This window comes from Miniopterus schreibersii, assembly GCF_964146895.1.
Source record: "Miniopterus schreibersii genome assembly, chromosome: X".
Classification (NCBI taxonomy): domain Eukaryota; kingdom Metazoa; phylum Chordata; class Mammalia; order Chiroptera; family Miniopteridae; genus Miniopterus; species Miniopterus schreibersii.
Window position 1 is genome coordinate 47,546,790 of NC_138104.1, and position 20,255 is coordinate 47,567,044.

General features: G+C 34.3%; 1 protein-coding gene across 4 annotated transcripts; it reads left to right on the forward strand.

Moving 5' to 3' along the window:
* The first annotated feature begins 6,659 nt into the window (after positions 1 to 6,659).
* On the forward strand, positions 6,660 to 14,647 carry HMGN5 (high mobility group nucleosome binding domain 5). 4 transcript variants are annotated; one of them, XM_081126182.1, is made up of 6 exons: positions 6,688 to 6,894; positions 8,622 to 8,651; positions 9,211 to 9,240; positions 9,522 to 9,575; positions 11,854 to 11,985; positions 13,328 to 14,647. In XM_081126182.1, the coding sequence occupies exons 1-6, from the start codon at positions 6,880 to 6,882 to the stop codon at positions 14,075 to 14,077; spliced, it is 1,011 nt and encodes a 336-aa protein (XP_080982308.1). In that variant the 5' UTR covers positions 6,688 to 6,879; the 3' UTR covers positions 14,078 to 14,647. The 4 variants fall into 4 exon arrangements, with proteins under 4 accessions (XP_080982310.1, XP_080982309.1, XP_080982308.1 ...); XM_081126184.1 differs by lacking the exon at positions 9,522 to 9,575 and having other exon boundaries at positions 6,660 to 6,894; XM_081126183.1 differs by lacking the exon at positions 8,622 to 8,651 and having other exon boundaries at positions 6,667 to 6,894.
* Positions 14,648 to 20,255: the final 5,608 nt, after the last annotated feature.

The window sequence follows — 20,255 nt, forward strand, 5'->3', positions numbered from 1 at the left end:
CAGTAGAGGGATCCACAAGCTGTGGAGTGCAAAAAACTTCAAAGAATGTACTCTAGGCCAAGCACAAACAGTGTCTGACATTGATCTGCACCAGAGACCATCCAAAAGACTGAGAGTCCTAGCAGATCTACCTAATACATAGGAACAAATCCAAACAGGCCAAAATGGGGAGACAAAAAACTAACCCCAAATGAAAGAACAAAAGAATTCTCAAGAAGAAGAGCTAAATGAAATGTAGATAAGCAATCTATCAGATATAGAGTTCAGAATACTGATCATAAGAATGCTCAACAGTATGAGAAAAGAAATAGAAACTATGAAGGAAATTAAAAATGACATTGTAGAAATTTAAAAAAAAATTGGTAGGAATAAACTGCAAATTAGGGGAAGCTGAGGATTGTATCAGTGAATTAGAAGACAGGGTAGAAAATGTCAATCAGAAAACCAAAAAGGAAAAACAATTAAAAAATAAGAGGACGGTTTAAGGGAGCTGTTGGACAACATGAAGTGTAACAATATTCGGAACATAGTGGTGTCAGAAGATGTAGAAAGTAAGTAAGGGTTAGAGAACCTGTTTGAAGAAATAATGGCAGAAAACTTCCCTAACTTGGAGAAGGAAAAAGTCACACAAGTTCAGGAGGCACAGAAAATCTCAAGCAAGAAAAATCCAAAGAGCCCCAGGCCTAGACACATCATAATTAAAATTCCAAAAATTCAAGACAAAGAGAGAATATTAAATGCAGCAAAAGAAAAACAATCTGTTACATACAAAGGAGCCCCCATAAGGCTGTCAGCTGATTTCTCATCAGTAACTTTACAGGCCAGAAGGGAATGGCATGAAGTATTCAAGGCAATAAAAAGCAAGGATCTGAAACCAAGACTACTATATCCAGCAAGGCTATCATTCAAAATAGCTGGTGAAATAAAGAACTTCCCCAACAACAAAAAAAAAAGCTAAAGGAGTTTATCACCACCAAACCAGCATTACAAGAAATGTTAAAGAGACTCCTGTAATAAGTTGAATAGAGAGAACAAAAAACATAAGCATAAAGATATAAAATCGCAATAGATAAGTGTGTATCAATAATAACCTTAAATGCTCAAATCAAAAGACATAGGGTAGCTTAACTGATAAGAAAACATGACCCAAATGTTTGCTGTCTACAAGAGATCCACCTCAGAACAAAATATTCAAGCAGGCTGCAAAAAACAAAACAGAAAACAAAACAAAACAAAACAAAAAACCTTCTGGAGGACTTTAAAAGAGAGATCAAAAGCAATAAAGTCATAGTAGGGACTTTAACACCTCACTGACTTTACTGGATAGATCTTCCAGACAAAAAATCAACAAGGATACAGTGACTCTAAATGACACACTAGATCAGATGGATTTAATTGACATTTACAGAACATTTCACGCCAAAGATGCAGAATATGCATTCTCCTCAAGTGCACATGAGACATTCTCAAAGATAGACCACATGTTAGGACACAAAACAAGTTTCTACAAGTTCGAGAAGATTGAAATCATATCAAGCATCTCCTCAGACATTTACACCATGGAATACTATGCAGTTTTAAACACTAAGGATCCCTTACCTTTTAAGACAACATGGTGGGACTTGGAGAGTACTATGCTAAATGGAATAACCCAGTCAGAGAAAGACAAGTATCACATGATCTTTTTTTTTTTCAATATTTTTTATATACTTTTATTTTTTAAATATATCTTTATTGATTTCAGAGAGAGGAAAAGAGAGGGAGAGAGAGAAAGAAACACCAATGATGAGAGAGTCATTGATCGAGCCCGCAACCCGGGCATGTGCCTTGACCAGGAATCGAACCCTGATCGCCTGGATCCCAGGTCGAAGCTCAACCGCTGAGCCATGCCCAGCCGGGCTACACATGATCTTACTTCATATGTGGAATCTAACGAACTAAATAAACCAATGAACAAAATAGGTCCAGAGACATGGAAGCATGGAGCAGGCTGACGAATATCAGAGGGCAGGCAGGGGTGGGTGGGTGGGCGGCGAGAGATTAACTTAAGAACTTATATGCATATATGCATAACCTATGGACACAGACAATAGTGTGGTGGAAGTCTGGGTTGAGGGGTTTAACGGGGATCAATGGGAGGGAAAGGGGACATTTGTAATACTTTCAACAGTAAAAATACATTTAAGAAAAAAGAGTTAAAGGACACACTGTGACCAGCTGTTGGTTGGTTGGTTTTGTGAACCTTTGAGAGATTTTAGGAAAGTCCCAAGCATGTGCCAAGACTGCCTGGTCACTTGGAAGGATTAGCTCTTGAAAGAGGTTTGCTCTTATGTGGGTTGGCTGTGGCAACGTCTTAGAGAATCACTAGGGCTGGGTGAAAAGTGTTAGCCAGGTTGATGGAGATTCAGATATGGTGCCCACTTGTGCCTGCAAGGGGAGGGTTCAGCAAAGGAATAATGGCACCTCCCAAAGAGAGCTACCCCGAGCCCCTGCCCTGAAGCCAGACAATTCAGTTCCTCCCTGTATGACCTTGGTGCTTTTTCAGCTGATGTTCTTTTACTGAAGCTTGTGGAGAGTGTTTGTGAGAGAGCAAGCCTGTGTGAGAGCCTTATAAGAGGAAGCCTGGGATTCCAGACTTGTGCTCTGGGCTGAGGATCCTGGTGTGGGGCTGGGACCTCTCACTCCTCAAGGAGAAATTCTACAGGCAAGATATCCCTCCTGTTTCTTAATTATCACACATGAGTGTGGGACCAGCCAATTCTGCATCTCTGCTCCTCCTACCAGTCTCAACGTGGCTTCTTCTTCATATCCTTATTTATAGGTCTTCAACTAGTCCTCAGGTGGTTCTCAAGTGTGACTTTTCTATAATTTAGTTGTAATTTTATTTGGTCACCGGTGGAGGTGAGCATAGTGTTTTACCTACTCAACCATCTCCTAAAAATTACCCTTAAGAGATAATTTCTTAATGATTCTTCTTCAGTAGATCTTTTTTCTCTTCCTACCTGCCCTCTTCCTTTTCTATATACTCTGAAGCATTTTCAGACTGAATGCCTTCTGTTTTACAGCTGTTTATTCACTTATCCTCTTAGAGGAATATAATAACAATAGCACAGGTTGCCAATTTACCAAAAAAAAAAAAAAATTCCACTTCAGTTCTATGACTTCATTACAGCTTTCATATCTACAGTTTGAAGCTTGAAGAAAGCTAGTTTTAACTTTGTTGTCACACTTTAGATATTTCTAAATTTAAACAGACTTCAGTAGAAAGGCCCATGTGTTTCAAGTAATTTACAATAAAATAAAATAATTATAAAACATTCTGATACATTAGGTTCTAAGTTAGTGGATGAAAGCCAAAAATAGAAAAAAGGGTAAAAAACCCTAGCATGATGCAAAGTTAAGAGAATTATTTCTCTTTGGGCATGTTAAAAATCCAGTATTTAGTTTTAGCTTATGGTTAAAATGGTATCAATTTGCTAAGTTGAGTATTTTTATTAATGAAGATACTGGTTTCTGACACACAAGCTATTTGACATGTCACTTTTCTCACTGAAAGGTGATTGTTTCTAATCAAACTTTCATTGAGGGACAGTTGGACTGCCCCAAAAATCTGTCCCATCTTTTCTTGAAAATAAGTTTTAGTCTCATATGCGAAGCATGAGGCATTTATAAACTTTTTAATTATTTTTAATAAATTCTTTCTATAAGGGAAATCAGTATTAATGCACTTTTTAAGGAGAGAGAAGAAGCCTGGAGCATTAAAGTAAATTAAAATATAAAAAGCCAGAATATAACTGATTTAAACTAAATATGCTATTCTGTTAGTGTGCCATAATATTTACATAAGTTGTAGAGGTGTCCCAATCTAAATCTTAGTAGTTTATATGTTATGAACTAATATCTATGCTTCTATATAAGGGTGATGATAAAATATTACAAAAAATAAGATTTCAGAAGTCTTATATTTCATGCAAAACATAGATGTTAACCATAACAAAAACATAAATTAAGCTAAATAGATAGAATTTAGTAAAATTACAGGAACCATAAATCTATAGCTAAAGTGAGAACACCTACTAGAAGCTGAAAATCTCTGAAAACTCTTCTGGTAAAAAAAAAAGAAGAAAACATGGGCAAGTACTTGGCAAGTCCTAATGGTCTCCTCTAACCTTTAAGGTCTGAGAGCCTAAAAATAAGATTCTTTTCAATTATTACTTTAAAAGTAGGTTAAAATTTTGCTGTTAAAAACATAAAATTCTATTATATTATTTTTCCCCCTAGAAAGCAGCCCCATTTACTTTTTACCATTGGAAACATATTTTTCAGATCCTTCATATCAGGGGTCACTCATTAATTCAGTATTTTATTAACCTCAGATCTGCTGTGAATAAACATAGAATATGGGAAGCTTTGGGTCCTCGGATTGTAGTTTTTCCAGTTTCAGCTAAGTGCTGTCATCAATCTAAGCAAATTCCTCAAATCAATCTTAAACAAAGCTCAAAAATTAGTACATTGATGTATTTGGCTCACTGTAGACTTACTATTTATTTTGCCCTCTAAAAACAACAACTAACAATTCACGGTATCCCTATATATTTAAAACACAGTATTTTAATTATATGCTAGAAGTCTTACATAATTATTTGTTAACAATAGTAAGTAGTTTTTTGATATCTTTTTTTTTGGTAATATAATAAGGATAATAATAGTAATGAATGAGGCCAAAATTAAAGCTATTTATTATTAATCATTCAGTATTTTTGAGATCCCATTGCATGCAAAGCAGTGTATATAGAAATACTTTTAATAATGCATCATTATACATATATCTTTTTTAACTGTGATTATACAGAATATTTGAAGACCTCTTTTATCCTAACTGCCTATCATCTCTTTACTAATAAACACATATTTTCTGTCTCAAACACGTTAATGCTGGTGTTGTCTTTCCTCTATAATTTGTGATATCATCCCGTGTCATTTCTCAATGGTTGCTAAAACGGACATGCTACAACTTGTAAATTTTCAGAGTGGTAGTAGGCATATTTAATACCCAGTGGAAATTAGAGAGTCCTGCAGAGAATTATCTGGCAATCAACCTTCACAGTCATCAGAAATAATCTAAAAAGAAAAATAAGCCAATGTAATTTTAGGAAAAAAAAAATGAAGCAATAAAAAGACTCACTTTGACAATTGTAAAAAAAAACTTTATTAAGAAATAATTTATATTTTTAGGAAAATAGTTTTTAAAGTTAGGAAATTTTATAAGAGGTATATAGTGTGATGTGCTGAGAAAATATTTAGGCAAAAGGAACTAAGTATATAAAATTTCAATTAAATGTGAATTTATAGGACTGAATTTTTATAAGGAGGTAGTGGAAAATATAAAGTTTTCTTGTGTGATATGAGTGGTAAAATCCAAATTTTATAGTATAATGATAAAGTAGAATCTTTAAGCCTACAATGATTGAAGAAGGCTTTTTTCAAAGAGGTGATATTTGACTGGGCCTGAACAGTTTGGTAAACATTTGATAGGTGAAGATTTAAGAGAATGGGACTGCAGTCAGTAGTAATAACATAGCAAAGGCAAAGAGCTTATGGCAGGATGATTTGTACAAAAGACCACCCTGGTTAATGGTAGAGAAGAAGAACATGGAGGGTGGAGGTCAGGAATTAAAGAAATGCTTCAAACTGAAAATTTTCTTATGCATGCATGGCTATTTTTGCATTCTGATAAGACACAAATAACAGTTGCAACAGGTTAGATTGCATGGAAGAAAAACCGACCCAAAAAGAAAATTGCTGACAAACTTAAGAGGAATCTTAGAGCTCACTGACCTGCAACATTTTGCTTTGCCTCCAAACTGTCTTACCTCCCAAGGCTCCTCATAATCATTTGTTTCAATTCACTTCGGACAAGGCATTCTGTTCTCGGAATAAGAACAAACTTTTCCTACCTCTGCATTTGCTATAATATAACAATCTATCCTACAATTCAGAGCAAAATGAACTTAGTTTGCACAACTTACATGATACAAGCAACCTCAATTTATAAATATGTGTGCATCTGTTTGCTCTATCCTACAAATATAAAAATCTTCAAGTCAGAAACTACACAATGCAATTTTTCATGCCACAAGGTTTTGCGTTTTCTTAGGCTAGTCTGCAAAAACAAAATCCAACTCACAAAATAATACTAAATACATACTTGTTGAATGAATGTGTTCCAGTATTGATACATTTTTCACTCCCTTCATGTTTCTCTTTATCCTTATGAGGCAATCCTTATATTGAACCCACCGTCCTGCCAAAGTTAGAAGGGAAAGACTGGAGCCTATACTCAACCAGTTCTCAAAAGCATCCCCCATCCCCCGTCCCGGGAAGAAGTAAAAGTGGAAGTTTTGGAGACTGTGGAGAAAGCAAGCGCAGTGACTTTCGCCTGTCATTACAACATAAAAGAAAAAAAAAAAAAAAGATCAATAAACTCAGGCTTTCCCGCTGGTTTTACGCTTGAGAACTTTGCGTCTTTTAAGTCCCAGTGCCCCTCTACCCCACCAGCGGTAGGAGCTGGCAGCTTGGGGCTCAGGGCAAGTCCGTGGACCACGCCCCCTGGGCTGGTCATCTCCTCTTATTGGCTTGACAGCCTGTCACTCCAATTTGGCTCCCACTCCAGCTAACCATTCACGTAGTTCGGTTGCGTCTTGGTGTGTTTAATGTTGCCAATAACGAGAGATTTTTTTGGGGGGGAGGGGGAGAGGCGAGAACAGGTCGTGCTGCAATTAGTTCATTGAAAACTCAGTTGCTCTCCGAGCGGTCGAGCTGAGACTGCTTTCGGCTTTTTCTGCTGACTGTTAAAATCTCCTGTAGAGAGCTGCAACAATGCCCAAAAGAAAGGTAAGTGAAATGGAAAGATATACGGGGAATTAGCTACCGAAATACATATTTCCTAATTGGCAGAGATTTTTTTAAAGCATTTTGGCTTCTAGTTCGATTTTGTGATGTGCTGAATGGAAAGGGAGGGAAAGGCAAAGAATGGTCGGTGTAAGGTTTAGAATGGTCTCACATGCAACTAGTAGTTCACTTTTGACTTGTTTTGTTTAAAGGAAAGAATCGCTTAAGAAGTGTCTCCATGCTGAATTACAAACAGCCATAGCGCTGTGCTGTCGCTTCCTACCCCACCCCCCTTCCTCCGCTTACCCTATTGGCGAACACTTTTCCAACCATAACTTCCAGGCACCAGTTTCCTCCTCAGCCTCAAGCTTTGCTCAGGGAACCGTCCCGTTTGGGAGTATGAAAGCCATGGCTTTCTCCCATATTTGCCTTTGTTCTTCCCCGTTTTCTTTTTCCTTTTTCCCCCTTCCCTCCTCCACTTCTTGTCATGCCAGATGGCTATGCAATGGTAATCCTCTGCCGTTAGGCGGCGCAGACTTCAAACTGTCCTAGAGAAGGGAGAGATTCACCACTGTAATTAGCAACTTCAGGGCTGAGAGATCTGGGATTCTCCAAGCTCTGTGTCTAAAGGTGGAAAGATAAGAGAACTGCATCAGATAAACTGTTGTTGATGTTGGGATAGCATGCATTTGTTCCCTTTGGACATGCAGAATTGATCTGAGCTACTCAAGGGCTACAGGTCTCTTGAAAACCTTCACTTCAAAATTCGTGGCTTCTCTCTTGGACAGGAAGAAATTCACTCTCCGTGTTTGTTTTAGGAGGAAGGGTCCCTTAGAAGTGAAATCGAACTCAGTTTCATGCTTGATGAAATTGTAAAACACTGTCCTAATGTAAGGCATTATGATTATTTTGATATTATTCCTATTTATCCATCTGCCTTCCCAGTTTGTATAGCCTAGGAATAAGATTGAAATTCCCCAGGGCTCTGGAGCTGTGCTATGAATCGTGCAATAGCTGGATAATTCCCAGACTAGAGCGCTGCTCGAACACGGAAAGCTATGGTTTCTAATTACCATCCCCCTTTCTGAGATTCCCGCCGCTGCACTTCTTTAGGCTTGTGCAATGGGTCTTGCTATTTTACAGAGCTGACAGCAACCTTGTCTAGCAGGTAGTGGCGGGAAGTTTTAAAAATGCGGCTGGCTCCTCAGAATAACGCATTGACGTTGTAACAAAGAAGGCCCCCCTCCAAAGCATTGTGGGGGTTGTAGTTCTTGTGTGCAGAACTTGGAGGGGAGGATAGTCCAGAGTCGTTAGATAGGTTCAGATAAATACAATTCTATCTCAAACATAAAGCAAAACAGGGAAATTACATGAAGCTCCGTCTTCATTCTGCTGCCCCACACTTTTTTGGCTTTAACACTGGCTACAGCAAGTGGATATTACATTTTTAAATGTTTGTCTTTTACGAAATTAAATGTACACAAAAAGATGAAATTGACTGTCATTTGTGTAAACTTTTGTCTTGTGAATGCATTTGCATGTGCACATTTACACATTAATAGAGAACAGTATGTAACATACTACTAGGAAATAACACTCAGCTACTTGAGCAGAAATCCAGGAAAAAATCATAAGCGGTTATGTTGCAACTGTAATCCATAGGCAATATTTATTCATCTACATGTTTTTATCGATGACCTTATTTCTGTATGGTTTTCTCCTCTGTATAGGCTGCAGGTCAAGGTGATATGAGGCAGGAGGTGAGTTTCTTTAGTTTTAGAATCTGTCAAAAAATATATACTCCTTTTTAAAACTTGAGGCGCATAAGCAGCTAAAAAAATAGATTCTGGTTAGTATATTTTACCACACGAGTACATATGGTATGTCAGTGAGCTCCCTCAAAAATATAGTAGGTGTTGAAAACTCCAAACTTCTTGGAATTTAGGACCTTATTGTGCTTGTTAAGATCTGGAGGGAGCTGCTTCTTTTTAAGCAAAAGAATTGCTTTGTCAGTTTACAAGAAAGGGCTATATTGTCATTTATAAATATATATGCTCCTTGTTACTAGTGATTGTGTTCATTCAGCCTAGCAATTGAAGTTTAATTTGGGTTGTTTTTTTTCCTTAGCTAGATGAAGTCTAGAGGAGGGAGAAATCAAAACTTACATTTCTACTATGACATTTTATAATCAGCGTCATAATTGCTTTTGAGATGACAGTATTTATGCAGTGTTACACTAAATATTTTCTCTGCAATATATATAATTTTAATTTTGTGTACCCATAATTCTCTTAACTGATCATTTTTTTTCACTCATAGCCAAAGAGAAGATCAGCCAGACTGTCTGCTGTAAGTAGTCTTTTTAAAAAGCTGCCCGTATATTGTAAAATATAATTTTAAAATTCAGGTAATCCTGGACAATACTATATTTAATACAAGACTTATTTTTATTTTTAACGTTTTAAGAAAAAACTCTCACACTAAGGAATTTTTTCCCTAGTGTTCAGTTTGAACTATACCCATTTATTTTAATTAAGAGGTTGAATTTTATTGTTAGTGATCTTTCTTTAATTCTGATTTCTTTCGTCGTCGTCCCCCCCCCGCCCATGACTTGTGTTTTTTTGATGCAGATGCCTGTGCCCATTATACCAGAGTTGAAGCCAAAAAGAACATCAACTCCAAGGGTAAAAACATTCAATATGCTATGTTGAGAGAAAATTGCTTTTCTTCAGAAATAATTTTTTGGAAAAGCATACAGCTTTTGTTTTCTTTGTTTTCTGTTCAGTTAATAATATATTACATTATACCATATGGTGCATGTTATCACTTTGTGCCCTTGACTGGAAATCGAATCTGTGACCCTTGGCTGCCTGGGCTGATGCTCTAACCACTGAGAAACACCGGCCAGGGCAATATAATCACTTTGAGTAGGAACAATTTGTTCATGTTCTGTGATTGTCCACTGTGTTTTGGCATTTTCATTAGGAAGGGACAAAATTTTAGTTAGGTAGACCCATAAAATGTACATACATGCCTTTGACATCATATAGATACAATACCCATACTCCTGGAAAAACAAAAGGTGTAAACTATAGTAACCAAAGTAATGCTTTTTAATTATGGTAGTAACTAACATTTGATAATACTTCACAGTTTGCAATGTGCTTTCATGTACATCATTTTTAAATGGACACTATTGATTTCATATAGGCTTCTATGCTCTGATGTTGTGGCTAAAGACATTGGAAACAGAAATAGCCTCAATATTAAGTTCACTTTTCCCCTTTTATTTATATTTACTTATGTGTAAATGTGTGAATAAAATTCAATTTTATTTTCTTTGTCAATTGCTTTATTGAGGTATGATTATTTAAAGATTGGTTAAATTCTTAAAATCATAAAAGTTTAAAGCTATGAGAATATTAGAGTCATGTAATCCCATTGTTTTGTGGTTGAAGAAAGTGTATGGTAGTCATATTTGTAAAATTCTTTGAAATTCTTGATTAAAAGATATTGCTAAAACTAAAGCACGTGAAGATTTAGTAATAATAGTGACAACAGGAGAGAAAGTTCCTTTTTTTTCTCTCTATTTCACATTTTAAGATGACTGTTGTATAAAATTAGCTACTCAATTTATAGTTTATGAAATTAGTAAACACTATTTCCCTTAAAAATAGGAGATATTGCTAAAATAAAACAGATATTATATAATCACGGACTTTAAAATAATTTGTGCTCATTGGCTCTCAGTTTCTATGTTAAAATAGAATAAAACTTATCTATATTGTATTTTACAGTTTTTAAAACAGTTTCACATACATTTTATCATTTGCTCCTTATAACATCCCTATGAGGTAGGTGGCATTACTTTCTACTACATGAATACTTAGGCAAAGAGCTTTCTTGGTAAAGCAATTATGATTCAAGTCATTCTAAAAACATGTAGACAAAAAGATTGAGTTACCTATGTCTCCAGGTGATCTCTTTCAAATATATCTAAATTGATAATCTCCCTAGTATGTCTCTTAATTGTTACCAAAAAAGATTTGTAATCAACAAATCCTTGTTTCTAATTATTAGACATGACAGCGATAAACTGGCCCCTCAAGTCAAAGAGAGTTAATTTATCAAAGTCTAAACTGATGCTGGCAGTTGGTCCTGAGTGGCCACTGTTCAACATTCTAACTTGTTGCTTCCCATCTAAAAGAAAATTTATTTGATGTATATCAGAAGAAAATTATTCATTTTTTAATATATATGAAGAAAATTATTATTTATTTATTTATTTATTTTTTCAATTATAGTTGACAATCTATATTATATTAGTTTCAGGTGTACAGCTTAGTAGTTAGACATTTATAAAATTTATGAAATGATTCCCACCATTAAGTCTAGTACCCATCTCCCACCGTACATAGTTATTATAATATTACTGACTATATTTTTTATTCTTTTTTAAAAAATATATCTTTATTGATTTCAGAGAGAGGAAGGAAGAGGGAGAGAGGGAGAGAGAGAAACATAAATGATGAGAGAGTCAGAGGGAGAGAGAGAAACATAAATGATGAGAGAGTCATTGATCGGCTGCAGCCGGCAACCCGGGCATGTGCCCTGACCGGAAATTGAACCCCAGTTGCCTGGATCCTAGGTCGACGCTCAACCACTGAGCCATGCCTGGCTGGGCTGACTATATTCTTTATGCTGTACTTTACAACCCTGTTAATGTTTTCTGCTTCTTAATCCCTTCATCTTTTTTCACCCCAATCCCTCTCTTTTAATACTGCATCAGTTTACAATGAAACGGAATGTATCTAGTGATAATTGTGTTGGCAAAAAGTTTATATGGGTATTTTAAAACTTTTTCATAAATTATTACAACAGCTGGTAAAATAACTTGGGCCATTTAATCAATACACCAGTTAAATTGTATATTTATTTTTATTATTGTGTGTTGCTGGACAGAAAATGAAAAAAGATGATATGATGGAAAAAAATGCAGATATGAATACCCAAACAATAGCTGAAACCAAGCATGAAGAAGCTGTTAAAGAATACAATGAAAATGCTGAAAATGGAGAAGCCAAAATTATAGAGGTATCTTACAATATTAACAGTTTTGTTCATTTGAAAGTTTAGCAATAGGTGTGACTGAAATAAATCTCATTTACTTTGTAGTTTTTTAAAAAAAGTGGAGATGCATTCATTGAGTAGTGGTTCTATAGTGTCTTAATCTTTTCAGGCTACTATAACAAATACCACAAATTAGATGGTTTATAAACAACAGAAATTTATTTCTCAGTCTGGAGGCTGGGAAGTTCAAGATCAAGGCAACAGCATTTTTGGTGTCTGGTGAGGACCTGCTTCCTGATTTTTAGGTGTCAGTCTTCTTTCTGTGTCCTCACATGATAGAAAGGGTCAGAGAGCTCTCGAGGTACTCTTTTATAAGGACACTAATTCCACTGATGAGGGTTTATAACGTACCCTTATAACCTAATCACCTCCCCATAAGACCTACCTCCAAATACCAACACATGGGAGATTCTATTTTATCATATGAATTTTGGAGAACACAAACATTCAATCTATAGCAAGTAGTATAATGGTATCTGAGGAAAAAATAAAGAAAAAGAGGAAAATGAATTTAAATGTGTGATTTACAGGTATGGGTAGTAGGAGCAGTGGCTTGGCATTACTGTTAGTAGAACAATGCCAGTGATCCTGATTTAGTGATATAACGACTCTTATTAAATACAGACTAATTCTCTATTCCTTTTGTCGGCACATGAGTAATTTGTAAATCCTTTGCCAAGATCATGATTTTTGCTCCCTTGCAGTTTGCAAAATAAATTATGTAAATGTTTCCAATAGGCCTTTATTTGCATATTTAATGCATACCACATTTTTAGATAGAGTAAAACACTGAAAATGGAATAAAGTGCCAAATCTGTAAACCAAACCTGTGCATATAGGGAACCTATTTTTGTAAGTGATCCTATGATATAAGGTAAAAGATTTTTCAAGTAACTTTTACAAAAAACCTAAATCTCACCATTATAGAAACAAAACATATTATTTCTTTAAGGAATGTATTTTTGTTTACATGTATGCTACTCAGTGAGAATAGCTGATATAGATGTCATTTTTCTAAGTTTACTCTTTTTGTTCATATTTTTACTGAAAATTATTTCTTTGGACAATTTTTCCTGAAGTTATTTGCCAAACCTCTGTTTGTATGTTTGTGTGGAGATATTTTAATCTTATTTCTTGGAATGTTTTTCTTGTAATGTGCTATTTAGGAGGCCTTCTCCATAGGAAAATTACTTTTTTGTAAGTGAAGTGTTATTATTTTCATAAAATATAATGTTTTATAAATATTTAGGGGAAACAATTCTAATTTACAAATACAATCATGATTTTTTTTCTCTTACGTATATAGGCATCAGCTCCTGAAAAAGAACCTGAGGAAATAGAAGAAAAAATGGAAGATGTTAAAGAAGAGGGATTAGAAAAGAAAAAAGCAGTGGCATCAGAAGAAAAGAAAAATGAAAAAAGAGGTTGGAAAGGAGATGGTGAAGACCAAAACAAGGAAGAAGAGAAAAGAGAAGATGGAAGAGAAGACAAATATGGAAAAGAGGATGAAGATGGGAAAAAGAAAGAAGAAGATGGAAAAAAGGAAGAAGACCAAAAGGAGAAAGGAGATGAAAAAGAGGGTGAGGATGCAAAAGGAAAAGGAGATGGCAAAGGGGAAGAAGATGAAAAAGTGAAAGATGAAAAAGAGGGTGAAGATGGAAAGGGGAAAGTAGAAGATGGCAAAGAATCTGAAAATGAAAAAGATAAAGGAGAAGGCAAAAAACAAGGAGAAGACAGAAAAGAGGAAGGAGATGAAAAAGATGGTGAAGGTGGAAAAGGTGATGAAGATGAAAAAGATGATGAAGATGGAATAGAGAATAAAAATGGAAAAGAGGGTGAAGATAGAAATGATGATGAAGGTGGAAATGAGGAGAAAGATGGAAAAGAGAAAGGAGAAGATAAAAAAGAGGATGAAGGAAAAGAGGAGAAAAATGAAAAAGGAGATGGGAAAGGTGGAAAGGAAAATGAAAAGAAGGCTGAAATTGAAAAAGTAGCTGAAAAAGAAGAGGTTGAAAAAGAAGATGGAAAAAAAGAAGAGTCTCAGAGTATTGTTTAAAGCTGCCCTATGTAGTTTCATAATTTGGTAATATCTACCTTCATGCTGTAATGTTAATAGAGATAAATATTTTTATCAAATATTTTATAAACACGGTTTTTCTTTAGCATTAACTGAATTTCAGAATATCTTCATACTGATCATTAGCCACAAATTTCCTAACATGAAAACTTTATAAATTTTGTGATTTTAATAGTGGAATATATAGAAAAAAAAACATGCTTTCAACTTTGTCAGTAAATTTCTTTTTGTGTAAGTTATGTGTTAAATCTTTTAATTTTAATTTTACTTCTGTATGTGATAATTTCATAAAGTGGAGAGATCTCAAAAGAAAAATAGTGTGTGGTTCTCTAGGTTGCTTATATAAAGAAGGTGAACTATTTTCATGTAATGCTAAGGAGTTAGAATTATCTTTTCAAAATGTGACTTTAGTTTTAGTTTGGGGAAAAATGAAATTGTAATTTCATTTTTTTAAAAATGCAAATGTTTATTTCAGAAGGGCAGTTCTGATTATATGTGTATATGCAAAAATTTACTGGATTTATCTTAATAAAAATTTTCTTCACAGATGATTGTAGTTTGTTATATATCCAAAAATATAGTTAATGAAATATAAAGCTTGATTTTTTGCTATTGTGATATTCATGAAATTAAAATTTTGCACTTAAGATAAAATTAACAACATAAAATTCAGCATTTTAATCTTTTCAAAGTGTACAATTCAGTGATTTTTAGTATATTCACAATGTTGTACAACCATCACCACTGATTCCAGACAACTCCACACCCACTGGTCGCTGACAACCACTAATTTATTTTCTGTCTCTATGGATTTACCTGTTCCGGATATTTCATATAAATGGAATCACAATTTGTGCCATTTTATATCTGGCTTCTTTTACTGAGCATGTTTTCAGTTTCATCCCTGTTGTAGCATATATCATTACTTCATTCTTTTTTATGGCTGAATAATATATTCTACCAAAATACTACGTTGTTTGTTGATGGACATTTTAGTTGTTTCCATATTTTGTCATGAATAATGCTGCTATGAACATTCATATGCAAGTTTTTGTGTGCATATTTGTTTTCATTTCTCCTGAGTATGTACTAGGAGTAGAACCACTGGTTTATATAGAAATACTATGTTTAACTTTATGAGTAACTTCCAGACTATTATCCAAAGTGGCTTTAGCATTGTATATTTTTGCCAGAAACATGAGGATTCAAATTTTCCCACATCCCTGTCAAAACTTGTTATTGTCTGCCTTTTTATTGTAGCCATACTAGTAGGGGCTTGGAGGTGATCAACATGGTGATTTTGAGTTACATTTTTCTAATGAAGTTGAGCATCTTCTCTTGTGCCTTTGGCCAATTGTACATCTTCAGAGAAATTTCTAACAAAGCCTTTGACCATTTTTACTTGGGTTGTCTTTTTGGTATTAAATTGCAAGATTGTGTATATTTTGGATATAAGTCTATCAGATATAATGATCTGCAAAAATTATCTCCCACTTTATGTTTTCTCTTTTCACATTTTATTGTGTCTGACGCACCAAAGTTTTAAATTTTGATTAAGTCCCATTTATCTACTTATGTTGCTTGTGTTTCTATTGGCATATCAAAGAATTTGGTACCAAACCCCAGGGCACAAAGATGTTCACCCATATAGAGTGTTATTTATAGTTTTATCTCTTACATTTAGGTCTTTGATATGTTTTTGCGTTAAATTCTGTGTATGTTGTGAAGTAGGGGTCCTACTTCATTCATTTGCAGGTGGCTATCCATTTGTCCAAGCACCATTTCTTGAAAAGACTATTTCCCCATTGGAGAGTCTTGGCACTCTAAAAATCAATGGACCACAGATGTATGGTTTTATTTCTGGACTCTTAATTCTTTACTTTTGATCTATATGTCTATGCCAGTACCACACTTTTTATTACTGTAGCATCAGAAAGTATATGTTCTCCAACTTTGTAACTGATTGTTCAGGATGACATTTCCAAATGAGATTTAGGATCAGCTTGTGTATTTCTACAAAAAAGTCAGTTGGAGTTTTGATAAGGACCACAAAAAATATACATATAGATTTGGGGAACATTGCCATATTACCAAAATTGTGCTCTAATCCATGAACATGGGATGTACTTCCATTTATTTAGGGTCTCTTTAATTTCCTTTAACACTATTTTGTAGTTCTTAGTGTGTAAGTCTTATACTTTCTTGATTAACTTTATTCTTAAGTATTTTATTCTTTCTGATGCTATATATGGAATTGTTTTATTGATCTCCATTTCAGGTTGTTCATTGCTAGTGTATAGAAATGCAACTGATGTTCGATTACTGATCTTACATCCTGCAATTTTACTGAACTGTTATTAAATTTAATAGGTATTTTGTGGATTCTTCAGTTTTCTTTTTATAAGACTATGTCATCTCCAGTTTGAATGCTTTTATTATTTATTTATTTATTTATTTATTTATTTATTTATTTATTTATTTATTTATTTATTTATTTTTACTTTCTTGTCTAATTTCCTGGATTTAAAAGGCTTCACATGTATTAAGAATAAAAAAGGAAATACACAAATTCAGAAATCCAGCTTTTAAAGCGTAGACCTCTGACCCTACCTCTTTCCTAGGGCTGGCAGGCACTGCACTGTTTCATACCTGCTTTCAAAACTTGCTACAATGCCACAGTAATCAAAACCAACCTGAAAGGGTTGGTTCAACTTCTAGGTACCTTGCCTGGATCCCCCACTTCCTAGCCATATTCTGCAACCACAGAAAATGTACTGTCATAACTTCAAATACAGAAACTGCTCTTTTGAGCACCTTAATCCCCTTCATTGTCAAAGCTAAAATAAAAGTAACGATCCTCGTTTCCTCTTTAAAAACACATTCCAGGTGACAGTCACAACCATGGTAATGAGTAATCTTAACTTTTCATATGAAATTCTAAACTTTACATAAAGAAGGTAGTTACCTTCACCTTACAACATTATTTTAACACTATAATAAAGCATTCATATAGCAATGCCATGGTATACTACTACATAAGGATCATTCCTTCACACCATGATACAGAGTAAACTTTATCCCTTAGGTCTCAGATTATTTTATTTATGATATTTTAATTGGTTCTTACTTTCCCTTTACACCCAAACTTTGCTTCATATAACTTTTCTTCTAAAAGGCTCAAAAGTAGTAAGTTTGCAAAGGAAGGAGTGGAGTAGGGAAGTGCTAATTTATAAAAGTAACCTTCCATTACTGTAAGTGAAAGCAGAAATAAATTATAAATCTATAGCAGAACAATCCTTACTAAAGATTTGGATAAATAGACATATAAAAAAAATCTTCAGGGAACCCCACAGAAAAGGTCAAGAAATACACTTGGAATTTCTTTAGTAATATGCAGCATCTTTTAACTATTATTGGCATCACAAGTATTTGGTGATATATAATACTGTCTCATCACAATAATTGATTTTCTGAGTATGTAATGCTGAAGGTTTAATCTAAAATTTTCTGTTGTGACTTTGAAGGGCTTGCCTCACTCAAAACCATGAATTTGGCTATGGAAAACATGCCTCAGGATAAAAAAAATAGGAATAATCTTTGAAGTCATAGATAGAAAATTATGATTTAGTCTATTGCTGTACCTTGAGAAAAAGTATACACAATTATTCAGCAGCATACGTGCTGCATAAAGCAAGACCTGCCTTTAATGTTTCCTCCTAATCATACTTAGCATGTTTTATTTTTTTCATGCTGAATATTATTAATTCTTATTAAAAACTCATTTGGGATGGTATGAGCAAAAGGTATCAGAATGTACATGTTGGAGCTAGAATCTAATCTCATAAACCATAATATAATATGTATTATTAATGACTTACTAAGATCACACAGATACACCTTGACATCATCTTTAAAATCAGGTTTTGAAAGTCCTCTAACAGTAATATTTTGGTCCTAAAATAATTATTTTTCTTTATAATAGATACTATTACAGCAATTTTCTAAATATTAAATAACAACAGTGGAACACTTTGGTTAACATATAAGGTGGGCAAAAGCAGGTTTACAGTTTTACATATGGAAAAATAATACAAGAATAATAATAATACAAGAATAATTATAATACAAGAATAATAATACAAGAATAAACTGTATTTTGCATGCTCACAACTGTAACCTACTTTTGCCCTCTCCTGTATAAAGAACAGAAAAAAAAACCCACCAAATAAGCTGCAGTTTACAGCCTCCTTGCTAAATTTAAATTAAATCTATAACATGACAAGGGGTAAATGATTTGTGTGAAAGTACTTTTCTAGAATACAGAAAAGGTGTTTTACTGTGATATTTACACTATAGATATGATTGTTTTTATCTTAAAATACATGGATTTAAGGCTTATCATTAATAATGATTGATTCGCCCCTCCTGAATATAGTAGTCTTTCACATTATGTTGACATCCTTAATTTGGAAAATAGTGAGTAAGCAATAGTCTAATTTTATATGGAGTAATTCTCATTTTCTCTCATATAGTATCTCTGTAACTAGAATTGTTCATTTGATTGTTTATTACTGATTTTTAAAACTTTTTAAAATTTTGTTTTTCCCATGAACATTGTCTTTACATATTTATATCAAGTATCACATAATAGTGTAGATCAAAATGGGTTCCCTTTCATTAAGAGTTAAAACTTTAATACAGAAAAATTAATTATTCCTTAAGAACCAAAACTAACCTTCATCGGCATGGTTCAGTGGTTAGAGTGTCAGCCTGCACACCAGAGGCTCTTGGGTTTGATTCCTGGTCAAAGGTGCGTACTAGGGTTGCAGGTTTGATCCCTGCTCTGGTAGGGTTGCATGTGGGAGGCAACCAATCTATGTGTCTCCTTCACATCTGTTTCTCTTTCTCTCTCCCTCCCCCCTCCCTTACACTCTCTCTAATAATCAATGGAAAACATATCATTACTCCTTGGGTGAGGATTAAAAAAAAAAAAAGAACCAAAACTATGGTTTAGTATATATTTACAACTATTATGCAGTCTAGACTTGGTGGAATTTGTTAAATAATGCAAGCGAATTCCAATGTTCACAGAAATTTTGTTTCAGATTATATAACGGGGAAGGGTGTGTGTATGTGTGTTTGTGTGTGTGTGTATTTTCTAGAGATGAGCGAAAGGGTAAATCACAAAGTGAGATGGATGATTTTGAAAAGAGTAGTGGTTTAAAACGGCTATTTTTCCCATATAGATTAGGAGTTCTTACGAAGAGTTAAACAACTTTAAATATTTAATACGTTTAAACGTGTTTACTATGCATGTAGTACATAGTAAAGGATATATATACATATATATACACATTTTACGTACATGTAAAAATATTTGCACATAACGACCTTATGAGGCAGGTACCATTCTTATTCCCATTTTATAGATGAGGAAAGTAAAGCACAAAGGCCAATCAGTTTAGTTTATTTGTGGTAAATCTATGGTTTCCAGGATTTGAAATGGGTTATACTATCTCTCAAATAGGCTTAATCCACAAGCCACTTCTGCCCAATAAGATTTTATTTTGTAAAAATAATCTTATAAAATCAATGAGAAATTTCGTAACTCACCAGTGCTACAATGTTTATTCTTTAATTTTAGTCACTAAATATTTATTGAGTACCTACTATGTGTCAGTTAGGTACCAGGGTAACATCTCTCAAGAAAATGGAGATCTTCCTTGCCCTCATAGATCTTATAGTCCAGCAGAAAAGCCAATATAGTTTTTAATCACAGAAATAATTATATAATTGCAAATTTTGTTAATGTTGTAAGGTAGTTAAAAGACCATATGACAAAGGCCTGGGGGGTGGGGGTAGGGTGGAGGGAGCCAATGGGGGAAAAAGAGGCATCTGCAATACTTTCAACAATAAAAGTAAATTTTAAAAAAGAAGAAAATACAAGACAGTATGACAAAGACTTGGCAGAATCTAGCACTTGTGGGTGGTTAGAGGTGTCAATTTTCATGTTATGTGGTATCTAATCCACTCACTCCAACATGGGTTGGTTAAACTCAGGTGGGAGGTTCTCACTTTAGGTTTCCCATGCAATTAATATAAGCACATAGTGGCTGAGGTTGGAGACAACTGAAATCTCAACAGAGTAGATATTTAA